Source organism: Astyanax mexicanus, chromosome 1, assembly GCF_023375975.1.
Source record: "Astyanax mexicanus isolate ESR-SI-001 chromosome 1, AstMex3_surface, whole genome shotgun sequence".
NCBI classification, from domain to species: domain Eukaryota; kingdom Metazoa; phylum Chordata; class Actinopteri; order Characiformes; family Acestrorhamphidae; genus Astyanax; species Astyanax mexicanus.
Window position 1 is genome coordinate 112183452 of NC_064408.1, and position 15207 is coordinate 112198658.

General features: G+C 38.6%; 1 protein-coding gene across 3 annotated transcripts in view; it reads left to right on the forward strand.

Moving 5' to 3' along the window:
• adam22 (ADAM metallopeptidase domain 22) overlaps positions 1–15207 on the forward strand; it is a 157646-nt gene that overhangs the window by 7588 nt on the left and 134851 nt on the right. For all 3 annotated transcript variants that reach the window (XM_049464556.1, XM_049464559.1, XM_022662664.2), the window contains exon 3: positions 11838–11914. In XM_049464556.1, the coding sequence (XP_049320513.1) occupies positions 11838–11914 (77 nt within the window). The remainder of the gene's footprint in view (positions 1–11837; positions 11915–15207) is intronic.

Here is a 15207-nt window from a genome sequence, read left to right on the forward strand (position 1 = left end):
TGTTCCCTTTAAGACTTTGGCAAATTTTCAATTTAACTGGTTTTGTAATACTGTTATACGTGCTTTACATAATTTACAGTCTAATCATAAAGCAGGCCCAGTCCTTGCCCTTTGTGCTGCGCGGCTGGAAAGCTGGCAAGTAACATTTGGATGCAGATCCCATTTTTGGCGAGGCAGGCGAATTTAGGCCAGGCAAACACAAAGGAGCCGAGCCAGTCAGTCACAGCTTTTATTAAAAATGTTAATGTAGCATTTAACCTACAAAAGCTTGACTGGAACGGCCTCGGTATTGATGAGTTTATTTCTGTGTTCATTCTGCTGTAGGCCAGGCCAGGTAGGAAACACCAAACCTTCCCCCCACCAGCCTAGACCCCCTAAACCCCCCGCCCCCACCACCGGTCTAGGCACACTGGCCGATCATCGGTGCGTGACTGAGTTGATAACAAAGGCAATGAAACGCAGCCGCGAGTGGATTAGAGTTGTTTTAATGAGCACGTCTCTTTTTCTCGGGACGTCTGTGGGTACAGACGTCGCAGTTCAAAGCCCCGGGCTGTATTTGCTGCTCGTAAAATTATTTGTTTATTTATTGCACTTGATTTGCGTGAGTGTGTGTATATGTGTGTGTGTGTGTGTGTGTGTGTGTGTGCTGATGTCAGTATGGGAGTCCTGGTCAGCCCGCAGCAAACAAAGCTGATTCATCTGGCTAATGTGCTGTATTGGTTGCAGTGCGGTTTCTGCTGGGGAGGATTTTATTGGTTATTTTCCAGCTTGACACTTCGGCTGTTTATTCACTGCCGCATGTTTTCTCATGTCCTGATTAATTAAACAAGGACTGTGACAAAAATGCTGCTGACAGTTTTGTTATTGTACCAGCAAAAAGGCTATTATTACTTAGTGTGTGCACTGGCATACCTAATGTCATGAGATAGGACATGGTATCGTGTCCTGTGACTTTTTCCATGTTCTTAGAAGCTGAAGAAAGCTTCAGTGACCGGCAGGATTAGTATGTTTGGCCTTTTACATTAAATGTGGATGTAAATTGTACCAGAGTCACTGTGGGTGGTAATGCCTTCCTGTGATTAATATTGCCATTAAACACGTGATACTGTGGATAGAGGAATGTTAGATGCTCACACAATTTTGGAAATGAAATGTACCATCCATCTGGCACCCACTATTAAGTCTTGCTCTGACTCAACCTCAGTATTAAGTAGGGCTGTGCCAAATTGTATCGTACGCAATAATATTGCCAACATTTTTGAACATTGTGAACAATATTAAACCTTGAATTATCGTGCCATCACCCTCCCCGTATTATCACATCAGGGTACTACTTTTTTGCTCAATTTTTTATCAAAACAAAAATTTACACTGTTCTTATTTCCTATTATATATCTACTAGAGACAAATTATATCTGTTCAGCATAATTTATTTTACTTTAACTCTGGATATATGGAGATATTTGGAGTGCTGTTACAAATCTGATAAAACTCTTGTATTTTTTAAATATCTCAGTTAGGGGTGTGTCATATCATATCGTAGGCAATAATACAATAAAATTTTCATTTTGTTGCAGTAGTGTATTCTTGATTTTGTTTTAATAATTAAATGTTTTGTCATATCGCCAAGTGACGTACTGCTATTCCAGAAGAACCAAAACAGAGTAAAGTTGTACTTATTACTTAACCATCTTTTATATGGTTAACTTGTGGCTAACTAAGATTAAAAAATGGATAACCACTCAAAACATGATGAGCACTCAAAACAGCATATACTGGAGTGGGTTGCTGAAAAAGATTCTTTTTTTTTTTTAATTTTACCCCATTTTCTTCTAATCCTCATTCATATAATCTTCCCTTATCACTAGTTATGCCCCCAACACTAGGAGGGTAAAGGCTAGCACAGACCTTCTCTGATACAAGTGAAGGTAGTCAGCACACTCAGAGGAAAGCACAGGATCCATAGCTCAGACACATCAGCTGCTGTGCTGAGCAGCATTACACCAGAGAAAGCACGGCCAATTGTGCTCTATTTGGTTTTATCTTCAGATTGCAAGCAGCATCTGGGATTTAAACCAGAGATCATAATAACGGCATCTTAGTCACATTTCAGAACATACCATTCACACTGCAATATTTCAATTGAAGCTATTCTGGGAAAATGGCTTGTACTGAAGTTTCTATTTCTCTGCTGACACAAGAACAAACTTATTTCCTTACTAAATAAACTTTTTAAGCTACCATAGTTTAGCCCTTGTCCTTACCAATTTTGTTAGTTTTTGTAGTGTCCTAAACCACACCAACACGTCCACACAACCGTAAGCTGAAACTGAGCTGGATGAGGTTTGAGCGGATTGAGATAAGAGTGTGGGAATGTATTTACAGAAAAGATTTGGGTGACTGCTACTGACACTACTGACACTGAGTGTTCACAGCATTAAAGCACAGAGAAGGATTCTGTGCTGTGCTGTCATACACAGAGCCACGGCAGAAGGTCAGCATGCAAAAGGGAGCGGCTGGAAGAAGCCATGAGACCAGTATCATAGCATTGAACTGCACAGCTGCAGTGTTTGTCTGGAGGCTATTAGGGATGGACTATTTCCAGTAGACATATGGTAGTAAGCCTACTCACTGTGCCACACTTAGTATTTAATTTGAGTTTATTGCATGTTGTGGCATGTTTACTCACGAGAATCTGCAGCTGCTTTAAGCCTGTGGTATAATAAACAACTTTTAAAGTGGAAGCAAAATATAAACAGACTATGTATTCGGACTAGGAGTTTTGCAGATGTTTATGTTGAATGAAAAAATGATCATTGCACACTAAAAGACTAGGGATCATACTCAAAATGCACATTTGTGTCACAGTGTGCACTGATTCAAAATGAAAGGAATGTGAAAACCCCTTTTATATTTCAACACTAACGCCTAAATCAAAATTGAACCTTATTTCCCATTAACTGCCAAAATTGTGAATGAGACTACAGCGTCCATGTGTTTTATACTCTGATTGTGGAACTAATGAATTAATAGCTTTCTGTAATTGCTTGAATTCAGAGCTCTGTTTATAAAATGAGTCCTGTTCTTGTGTTCCTCATGCTAATGAAAAACAAAACCTGTTAATAAACAGTTAATAAACTGTTATGAAAAGATAGCTACAGGTTTGTCCACATAATGAAATTTTATGAAAAGCACAAGGTTTGCTAATCAATACTTGGATGTTTTTGTTAGAATGCGATAAAAATGATCTGGGAGCAGAAAGTATCTGTGTTTTCAACTTGTTTTCTTGTCAGGTCAGTAGGATCATACTGTTGAGACTAGGGCTGCAACTAATGAATATTTGGTAGTCGACTAATCTGGTGATTATTTTTGCGATTAGTCGATTAGTCGACGATTATTTCTGCCATGTCCTCCATCTCTAAACAGCTGAACATGAGATTTTAAAGGCATTTAAATGTCTGAATGTTGTTTAAACCTGGAAACTACTGATATTTAGTGAGTAAATATGGAATCTGTTGTGTTCGGGCATTTTTGGAGATACAAATTAAGTTGAGCGTAAACTGTGTGAATGAGCCATTTACCCATCTCTCATTGCGCTTCTGTCCCCAGCACTTCCCCAGCACTGTGTAATGCGGTACTGTTACAAATTAACGATTAGTTCACAATGGAATTTAATACATTTAAATAATCAACATTGTCGATTATATCGACTAATAGTTGCAGCCCTAGTTCAGACTGGTTGACTTGTTTGATGATACCAATCATGCTGGTCAACCAACTTGGTGATGGTAGTAGGCCTGTCACAATAATTGGAATATCGATTTATAGCACAATTAATTAACAAGACCTCAATTATTTATGATTATCGTGATATCTTCTATTTTGTTAATTGGTATGTTTGTTCTCATATATAACAGTAAACAGTATTTTAGCCAGTCATGCTCCTATAACTGTGACTTCACACACACAGTGTAGACTAAAGTAGATGAATAAATAAGTATTTAATTCCCTACGTAATTATAATAAATGATTAATTACAATTTTGCTGTCTTTAAAAGGTGTATAATTGCTTTTTTTATGTTATTCTGTTATCATTATGTCAGTGGCCTTTAATAATCTTAAAATTACAAAAATATTGTGTACCGCAATAATTTCCACAAAAAAATCTTATCGTGACAGGCCTAGATGCTAGTCATGCTGGTTGACAAGTATAACTAGGGGGAGTTTTTCTTGCAGCTTTTTAAAATACTATCCTTCTAAAAACCGGTTCTGTCCAAACAACCTGCATCATTGTTTTTCGAAAGCCTTAATAAGGCCTAATGGCTCTATGATTCAGCACTTAGAGCAGCCTGCATTAGTAGTATTTGCTGAGACACATAACATGTTTTTGCAGTTGCTCTTAGGCTGCATCTCGAAAATGCCCTTAAATCTTCTGCTGTGCTCTGCTATCGTCTAACCAGGTCTGTTTTTAGCTCTGTGCGCAGCTCAGCTGATGTCTCCTCAAAACAAGATCTGTCGGAAAAGCAAATGCGGAGTTTTATTTATAGAATTTGATCGATGCGAGAGGGTGGAGGAGGGGGAGAAACCGTTAGCTTACTATTTTTGGTGTTTCTTTAATTGAGACAGATCATCAAAACTGGACTGCAGCAGCTTTACTGAAGACAAAAGCAAGTTCACGTTTAGAGAGACGATTAGAGAGAGTGTGGAAATGAGCCTCGGGAATGAGTGCTGGAAAATCTTTTCTCCTCTTACACACTTAGCTCCCCCCCAAACACTTTCGATCTCTCTAATGAGATTTACGTGTGTGTACTTGTGTGAGGATGTGTGTGTGTGAGTTTGAGTGTCTGTTAGGATAAGATAATGCAGTCTGGTGCATTTGCAGTTGATATTTTTTTAGAACAAGTCTGCACTCTATTTTTACAAAGAGAGAACAGGGAACAGCCCCAGCCTGGTTCTCGTCTGGTGGGCAAAGGGCTTATTATCGTTAATTGATGTTCTCTTTAATAGTCTACAGTGTACTATTGTAGTCTAACACTGCATTGTGTGTGTTTGTATTGGTGTAAACACAGTATCATGGTATATTAGCATACACTGCTAATGTTTATTAGCCTGCACTGCTAATACTTGTTAGCCTACACAGCTAATGTTTATTATGCTGTGTTCCATTTACCTAGGAATAACGTCACACTAGAGTTGACTGTGTTCCAGTTAAACATACAGACATCAGCTCTCACTGTTAGCTTTGTCTCAGGTTAGCATTCCTAGCGATATCAGTTAATAACAACACATTATGCTGTATTTTGTGCATCCAAACCCCATGAAAACACCAGGTTCACAGAGAGAAGTTGGGCAGTACTGTATGTACAACCAATTTAATGACAAACAAGTAGATAGAAGTGCTGATGAACTGAATAATACCTTAGCTTTTGCTACTGTTGATGTGTGGAGCAGCCATCTTGGATTTCTGTAGTAGCATTCCAGTTTTCCATTTACTAATTGAAACTAGGGAATTCCAAGATTCAGAGCTCAAATGGAACACAGCTTTATTCTGTGCTGCTAATGTTTAATTAGCCTACAATGATTGTGTTATTCAATTCACAATACTCAACTTCTCTACAAAATCTATCTTCAAGTTTGAGGTTTGCCTCGTACTTTCATGCTTTTGAGCACTTAGTTTAGTTACATTTAACAGGGTTTGTATGGTCATAAAAACTGGAAAAGTCATGGAATTTGAAACTAGCCATTTCCAGGCCTCAGTAAGTTTTGGAAAAATAAAAATACACACAGTGTTTTGGGACAATTTGCTCTACAAATCTTTGTGTTTCAGTTTTTCGATGGAGAAAATATATTTTAAGCTAACAAATACATCAGCTCAGAGTTAATTCAGTAATTTAGCTCTACACAATGGAGCTCTCAGGATCCGACACACATTTTATCAATAGTTTATCTGATTCATTTTAGGTCTACTATAATCAGGTTTAACTATAGTTTTAGTTGATTTTTGGTTTTATTGTCCATGTCTGCACTGATGTTTTAAATATCGTGTGGTCAAGAAAATTGGCCTTAAAGACATGGAAAAGTCATGGAAATGTATTGGTTAAAATGTGTATGAACCCTGATTTAAGCATATTTGATGTAAAAAAAAAATACCTAAAAACTAAAATGAACAAGAATAGAACAAAGAAAAAAAATCAGTAATACAGATGACAGTGCTACAATACAATACAATAAGCAGCTACAACATTAAAACCACCTGCCTAATTTGATCTAGATACCACTTACAATGCGAAAACAGCTGTGATACTCTGAGGCATGAACTCCACAAGACCTGTAAAGTGTGACTGGGTAATATGATTAAAAAGGCTTTAAAGAAGTGGTAATGTATGATACAATATGTTAATTATTATTTACAAACTATAATGTTACTATGTCTTTCTTTCTTTCTTTATTTTATTTATTTATTTATTTATTTTATATATAATTTGCACCAAACTACTTTACTAGGTGTCTTCCCTCTGGAAATCAAATCATAAATCATTTCCACACGAACGACTTTCTTTTTTTTTTTTAGGAATAAAATGATAACACACAAATGGTAGCTGGTGTAGTGGGTGTGATATCATGAGCATGATCTTTTTATATGTTAAATAAAATAGTTTCAAATGTATGGAGATTTACAATATATTCCCCAGTCCTACTCTAAAGGTGTCTTGGTATCTGGCACTAAGACGTTAGCAGCAGATCCTTTTTTTTAACTCCTGTGAGTTGTGAGGTGGTGCCTCCATGGATCACCTCAATGATCCTTAGGTGTCCATGACCCCCCTGTCATCAGTTCACCAGCTGTCCTTCCTAGAAGCACTTTGGAGATTTTCTGACCCAGTCATTAAGCCATCATAAATTGGCTCTGGTCAGGAGGGGCTTAGATTCTTGCGCTAGACCATTTTTCTTCAACACAACTTCAATAACTGACTGCTCACTTCCTGTCTAATAGGTACTGTAGATCCCACTCCTTGACATGTACCATTGTGACCAGTTAATTAGTGTTATTCTGCTCACCTGTCAGTGGTTTTAATGTTTATTTGAGATAAATTAATGTGACATAGAGAATTGTCAAGGCAGTGAAAAAATGGGTTATTTAATAATACTAAACTACTGTAGTGTATTATTAAATGTAAAAACTGTAAAAAATTGTATTATGTATGGGGTGTGCCATATTGTATTGTACGCAAAAATATCCAAATTTTTTGAATATCGTGAACGATATTATACCCTAAAATATCGTTTCATATCACCCACCCCTAATTATCACATTAGGGTTCTTTTTTTTTTGCTGTTTTAGCAAAAGAAAAAATCACACTGTTATTTTTTCACATTCTATGTCTACTACAGACAGATTATATCTGTCCAGTATTATTTATTTTACTTTAATCCAGGATATATAGAGATATATGAAGTGCATTATTAGTTTAATGAAATTTTGGATCTTTGACTTATGGTACAAATCTGATGAAACTTTCTCAGATGTTATAGTAGTGTATTCTTAAAATATATTTTTTTGATTCAGTGTTTTGTCATATCACCAAGAGTATCATTATCGCAAAAATACCATGAAATATCGTGATATATTATTTTAAATATTTATCTTAGTCGTTTCGACCACCTCTATTAAGTAATGACGTATTTGTATGTAATAATGTAATGTTATTGGTTATTTTAATTATTTGTTGCTAAAATTGGAATCAGTTTAAACCAAAATATTTGGTGTATTGTATGTAGCCAAGGTATGGCTTCTATATTTTATATTCGTTCAAATTATATACTAAGTATGTTTAATTTTTATGAATTATTTACATTTGGTATGACCATACCAAACATATATTGTAGACATCAAATTGTGCATGTGCTCGTGCTTGTAAGCTGCCATTGTAGAGGTAGCACATACCACACACACACGCACACACACACACACACACACACACACACACACACACACACACACACACACACACACACTCGTCCCCGAGACAATAGATTCTCGATGTTGGGGTGTGCCTTCTGGGCACGTGGGCAGAAATAAGCTGGGAGGGGGCAGGGTGTTCGCTTCATTCTTGGGTCATTCATGGGTGAAGTGTGTGGAGGATCCCCCATCTCCCTCCTCTCTCTCTCTCCCTTTCTCTCTCTCTCTCTCTCTCTCTCTCTCGCCTGCCGCTCCTCCTCCCAGCGTTTCTTTTTTTAACCTGCCGTCCTCATTTTTACTGAAGGCCGCTGAGCTGGGTTTGGACGGGGTAGCCGTGGTGGCTCCTTTGGGAGATGTTAGATTAGGGTTGGGACTCCACTCTGCCCCATACACTTCGATCAAACCCCCCCTCTTTTCACCAAATACACACACACACACACAAAGGCACACACCCACGAACTCAAACAGCAGAATGAGAACAATGTGATGTGAGGTGAACGCATCTCCTTTCCCCTAAGGGGACTGTTATAATGCCCCGGCCATATGGGCCCACGGTGCACGCTGAATTAACCAGCAGTGCAGTCGCACCGCCACCAGCCCTGCGCATCAGAGCGTGCTCGCCATGAATTCAAAACAATTAGGTCACCTGACCCTTCCTGGAGAGCTAAACACAGGATCATGCTTTGTAGTTGGGACTGCGGTAAAGTTAACCAGTTAACTAGCTAAATCACCTGAACTGGAGTTCCTAAAAGCATATTACCTATTGATGGCTATTCTGTATTATATGTGTGTGTGAGTGTGTGTGTGTGTGTGTGTCAGCAGTGGGTGCAATTTAATGTAGATGAATGCATTCATCAGTAGGGGCTAGGGCTGCACGATATTGGAAATATTTTACATTGCAAATGTTCTTTTTTAGATACTATATCGCGATATTAAACAATGCAAGCTCATGAAATCATCAGCCCCACCCCAACCCGTGTGCTGTCTCGCATCCGGACCGATCAAGAGCTGAGTCAGCACCGAGCTCTCAAAACCAGAGAAAAACAGCAAAACAACAGTAATCGGCTTTTTAATCAGGCATTAAAGTGGCTGTTTAAAAGGTAAATAAGAGTGATTTCTAGGGTTAAAAGCATAAATTCTGCTGTAACTGGAAATATCTGTGCTGCAAATCTGTGCTGGACTGTGGTGCACAGCTATCGACACGTGCGTTTACAAGCACGTGCCCAACCATGTGGATGGAGGCCATGTGGTTACCTCATGTTTACTCCTGCCCCTCCCTCACACTTCTCAGGCAGCAGCAGCCTGTCACTCACACAGACACAGAGACAGCGCTGTGTCTCTACTTCTTGTGTCAAGAATCAAAACATTGCAACATGACCTGTTTGATTTAATTGCCTTAAGTGACATCTCACGTCCTGCGATATGATTATAGCACCTGCACACATCATGATGACGATGCTTAAAAGAGATATATTGTGCAGCCCTAGTAGGGATGTCCACAAACATGTGGAGATATCGTGAACAGAGTGTACAGTATATAGTAGGGGTGTCACGATTCTCTAAATCCTCGATTCGATTTCATTTTCGATTTGAGGGTCACGATTCGATTCGATTCTCGATTTTCTTGTTTTTTTTTCTTGTTATTATTTTATGCCTCATAAAATTTAAATAATATATTTATTATTATTATTATTATTATTATTATTATTATAAATATTATAAATATTATTATTATTATTTATTAAGATATATATGGTAATGCCATCTAGTGACTTTTTTTGGTAGCAACAGTGTGCACTATTAAAACAAGCAGTTTATCAGAGCTGTGTGTGGATGGCTGGTGAAACTGCTCATTACATGAAGCTGCAGTTCTTCATCCAACCACTAGCAGCAGCAGCACAAGCCCCGCTCTCTTCACTCAGTCACTACTTCAGTACAGCCCAGCCACGGGCTACAGAGCTCAGCCAGTCCGTTTTTACTGTTTCTGTAAACAAATAAAGGTTTTAACCCCACTAACCGGATAATACAGCTCACTACAGTTCATCTTTCAGCCCAAGCAGCTAACAGCAGCAGGTTAGAACAGCCGACACGGAGGCACTGCTCGGATTACATTATAAACAGGTCAGTTAGCGCGCTGCTAACCTCAGGATGTTTATAACTACGGAGTTTAGTGGACACACCACGGCCGCCAGGTAAGTCTTTTAAAGGCTACTGAAGACTATTAAAGGCTATTAGAGTGTAACCCCTGGCTCCCAGGGGTTACAAGAGGTTATTGAAAGCATTATTGGGGGGCAGAAATCAGTACAGGCTGGTTAGATAAGTGATGTGGGTATTGTCTTATAAATATTTACACATAACTTATATCTCTCCTGAAAAGCTTTTATTTTAGTCAGAAACACGCTTGTGTTTACTTTATCTGAGAGAAAGATGTTTTTTTAATTCAATGGAAAGCAACAGGTGTAGTCAATTATAAGTTTAAGATTTTTAATCCACCTCACTGTGATCTATAGTCAGTGTTCTCAAGTCACACTGACACACGCATTTCAGCGAGTTCACACGCTCTCACCTGCGCGCACCCACCCCTCCGTTAGATACAGATACAAAACCTGCGCGCCCAACCCCCGCCCCCCCTCCCCCGTTGGACAGATAAAAACAGTGATCACACTCCCGCCGACTGCGCTCATGCAGTGGCTATCTCTATTTAAATGAATAGGATGCGCTGTGTTGGTGCCGCGCCATTTGCGTAGCGCGCTGCGCTATTTGCGTAGCGCGCGCGGGAGGGATCGTCGATCCTCTTTTTGACTTCGATACTCGAGATCGTGACCTCATTTCGATTCGATTTCGATAAAATATCGAGATCGTGACACCCCTAGTATATAGTGCACCCTTGTCTAATCCTTGTAGAAAAGGACCTACGGTTATAGAATAGAATTAGACAAACATGGAAAAGACCTGATAATAAAAAACACTAGCATCACCCAGGACCCCACTATACTGGCTTGCTTGGCACCATCTACCTACATACATATATACAAAAATATATAAACAAAAAACTATTGGAACACCTACTCTTATGCTGTATCTTCTAAAACAAAGAATATTAAAAAGAGTTTATTCCTTATTGTGTTGGAGTAATTGTCTCTGCTGTCTAGGGAAGACTTTCTACTAGATTTTGTAGCGTTGCTGTGAGGATTTGATTGCATTCAGTGCCAAATTACCCACCCCTAATTATCACAATTTTATTCACAATTAAATTTTTTTTTTATGTTTTTAGCAAAATTAAAATTCACACTGTTCTCATTCCCCATTATATATCTAATAGAGACAGATCATATCTGTCCAGTATCATTTATTTTACTTTAATCCTGGATATATGGAGCGATATATGGAGTGCATTATTAGTATCATGACATTCTGGATCATTGACTTTTGTTACAAATCTGATAAAATTCTTGTATTTTTTTTAATATCTCAGTTAGAGGTGTGCCACATCATAATATATACAATAATAATTCAGTGTTTTGTCATATTGCCAAGAGTATCGTTATCCTGAAAATACCATGAAGTATCGTGATATTATTTTAGGGCCATATTGCCCACCCCTAGTTAAGAGCTGTATAACTGTTGCCACATATATGATCAATACTTATATTTTGTTTTTTGCAGTGCAAATGCATTTTTATTTTACATTTTATGAATGTGTATCTATAGTATTATGAGTAAAAATATCAAATGTCAGCATCAGATTGGAATTCCCTTATCGATGTATCCCTACTAATTCTAATGTCAAATTACAGTAACATTGTTTCCCTGTCTCTTTTAAATGCTTGTAGCAAAATAACTGACTGGTTCATTGCTTTGCGTGATGTCTCCTTTACAGAAGGACCATTTGGCCCAGACCAGCTTCCAGGTGAAAGCATTCGGCCAGACCTTCATCCTGGATGTGGAACTAAACCAGTGAGTATATATCATTGTGTTCTCCACCGCTGGTCCTTCAGTTGCTTTCTGCAGGCCAAGACAAGCTTATAAGTGCTGTTATTACATTGTTATAAGCTGTTGTTATAATGATTGAGAGGCCAGGTGAAATGCGAGGAGAGTGGAAGGTATGAGTAATGTGGGTAGAGATGTTTTTTTTAGGCCGGGGTTTTATAGCCACTGATGGACTGCTGGATCATAATGGCTGGAGATTTATGCTGAAGGCTGGTGAGAGGATCCCTGCCTATAGGGCTGTCAGACCGCTCTATCGATCACTGCATCCGGCTGATGGGAAATCATCTCTCTCTCTTCCTCTCTCTCTCTTTCTCTCTCTCTTTCTTCACTCTGCTGACAGTGAGTCTACAGACTGTAAGACTCAGCATCTGCATATTTATGAAGGGATGAACACATGGGAGTGATGACACAAGTACCAGGACTCCGTCTATTGCTATGCTGTTACCAATAGCAACCTCTTTATTGGGATTAGCAAACTCCTGGTAACTCCAGTGCTATTTGTATGATTGTGCTGGTAGTCACTGGCCTACTCCTAGTCATCTAGTTTTTATTAAACTGAGGTCTAAGGAGTTTACCAACAGGGGCCCAAGTCAGTTTATTATCTTTTCTGTTGCATTTTGTCACTTTACTCATTTCTAGGAAGAGTTTTGTATTCACAACTTCACCGGAGACTCTCTCCAGGGGAAATTGGCTGTCATTGCACTAAAACATAAAACAGGGTGCCAACAATGAGATCAGACCAAAAATGTCTGAAGAAATGGGTGTCAATATAGGAAACAGCCAATAACCCCAGACTAGATTTAGACAGTTTTGCTGTTTATCTTTAGAATGTTTAGTTATGGTTATTCAGCTTGGTCTTTGTGATCAAGCTGGTCTTGGCAGTCAACCATTTTTGTAAAAAAATCATCTTATCATGATGGTAGAGCACCTGTATTGTTGGTGAACCAGTCTTTAAATTGGTCTGGCTGGACATCAAACTTTGTCATGCTAGTCAAGTTGGTCATTAAAGTCTGGCTAATTAAGAAGCCAGAAGACAGCAGATCACCTTTGTCATGCTATCCTTGCTAGACAGCCAGATTGGTCATTTAAGTCTGATATTGGATAACAGGCATGGCCTCTTTGGTCATACTGCTCTATATGGTCAACCAGCTTGGTCATGCTGGTCAAATAGGTCAAATAAGTCAGGCTAGTTTACGAGCAGGGATATAATAGTTTATCTTCTTATTCATGCTGATCAGTATGGTCCTGTTGGACTGGCTTGTTAACAAGCATGGACTTTATAGAGTATTGTTTTTGTCATGTTTGTCTTGTTGGCCAGCCACACTCTTTAATCTGGTATTGCTGGTCAACCAGCTTTGTCATTCTGGTCAGGTTGATTGTGCTGGTCATCCAGCTTAACCATTAAAACTCAGACAAAGCTGGTTTCCAGAAGATCTAGCTTAACCAACTTGAGCTGGCCATCATCTTACCAGCAACAACCAGCTTTTGTGGGTAGTTGATTTTCAATGTTCTGTGTTGGTCTTTGAAGGTTGGAAAACTAGTCATTGGGCAGAAACCTACCCTAAATTAGTAAGCCAGCTAGTTTAACTGGTGTTAGCCAGCTAATTAATCTTAGCCAACTAGTTAAACTTAGGACTTCACAAGCCTTATTAGGTATTAGGTGTTTTAAATGGACCATCTTGTTGTTCTGGTTGATTAGTATGGTCCATAAAGAAGAATAAGTTAAACCATTAAACTCATACAAAAACATTCCTTATGATGTTTAAGAGATAAGCACTACAAACATCTTAAGTAAGCTGATGTGGGCAAGGCTGTTTTTTCCAGCAGAGTGTCTTAATATCTTTACACTTTTACATGCAAGTCAGTTTGCACTTTCTGAAGCTTTTGCTACCATTCCCCCAAATGTTGCCTCTCACTTTTTCAACACTGTATGGACAAACGTATTGGGAATCTTGCTCAATTATCGTTTCTTTAGCAATTAAGGTTATTAAAATAGTTTCTACTGTCAAGGGAGGTCTTTCTACTAGACTTTTAAATATTGCTATTGATTGCTTTCAGCGACAAAAGTATTATTAGTGAGCTGAGAATGTTGGATGATCCATTCCACTTCATTCCCAACTCATCCTAAAAGTACTGGATGGAGCACCATCATTACACTGCTCCACAGCTCCACATGCATTAATTAGATGCAGTGTCCACAAACATTAAGACATGTAGTGTATGTATGTTGCATATGCATATTTCCTATGGTATATTTTCATTACATTAGCGGAACATACAGGAACAACTAGCAGTGCTAGTCATTATCAGATCATCTGTTGTCAGGATGCTGCTCTAACTCGCAGCTATAATACTGTCATTAATAGTTTCACAGCATGTCTGCTGCAGACAATGGAACGCTCCGCAGATGTAGGCTAATTGTAGTAATGCACCGTCGTGAATATTTGAAGAGGCTCTTTCTGCCTTCATATAGGACCTATTATACAGACCACGGAGACGAGCGCATTTGGCTTTAGTACATGTCCCTCTTTATGTCTTTGTTAGGCTCTTTGTGAGAACTGTGTGTCGTAGCTGACTCTGTAATTGCACTCTAATTTACTGCTAATGGTAAAGCATTATGTCTGAAATATACCGTACCAGGGCTAATGACAAATAGGTTGCTCTTTAGGATGCATTGACTTTAAAATATAGTATTTTTTTATGTTTGGAATTTTCTTATTTTTACGTTTGCTCAAGCCAGATTTTTGGTTTGTGCCAATCTCTGTCATAAGGTAAGATTTACAGACCTCTCAAGTCTCCTGGAAGTTGCGAGAGTCTACCGCATATCAGTAACAGCTCCCAGATGCCTGCAAGTCAGATAAAATCTCCCAGAATCTAGAACGAATGGCCCAAGAGTGAAAACAAACGCGCATGCAGGCGACACAGACTTTTTTCGTGTTCTTTTTTTTGAGTTCAGGGAGTAAGAGAAGGAGTATCGTGGCTCCTATCCAAACTCATTTCACCTCTGACTACTCTAAAGTATATCCATGTCTCGTAAAAGTAAAAAACAATGAAAGTCTTGCCCGCTGTACAATATGTAATAGTGATTTTAGCATTGCCCACAGGGGACTAAATGATTGCAAAAAGGCATGTTGAGTTAAGGTAATGTGATATGCATATATATATGAGTCCAGATCCGAGGGTACCTCTCTAAAATACATTTTTGCAACTTGGGATGTCTGGATTCATTAAGAGTGTCCACAAAAACATTTGGACTCATA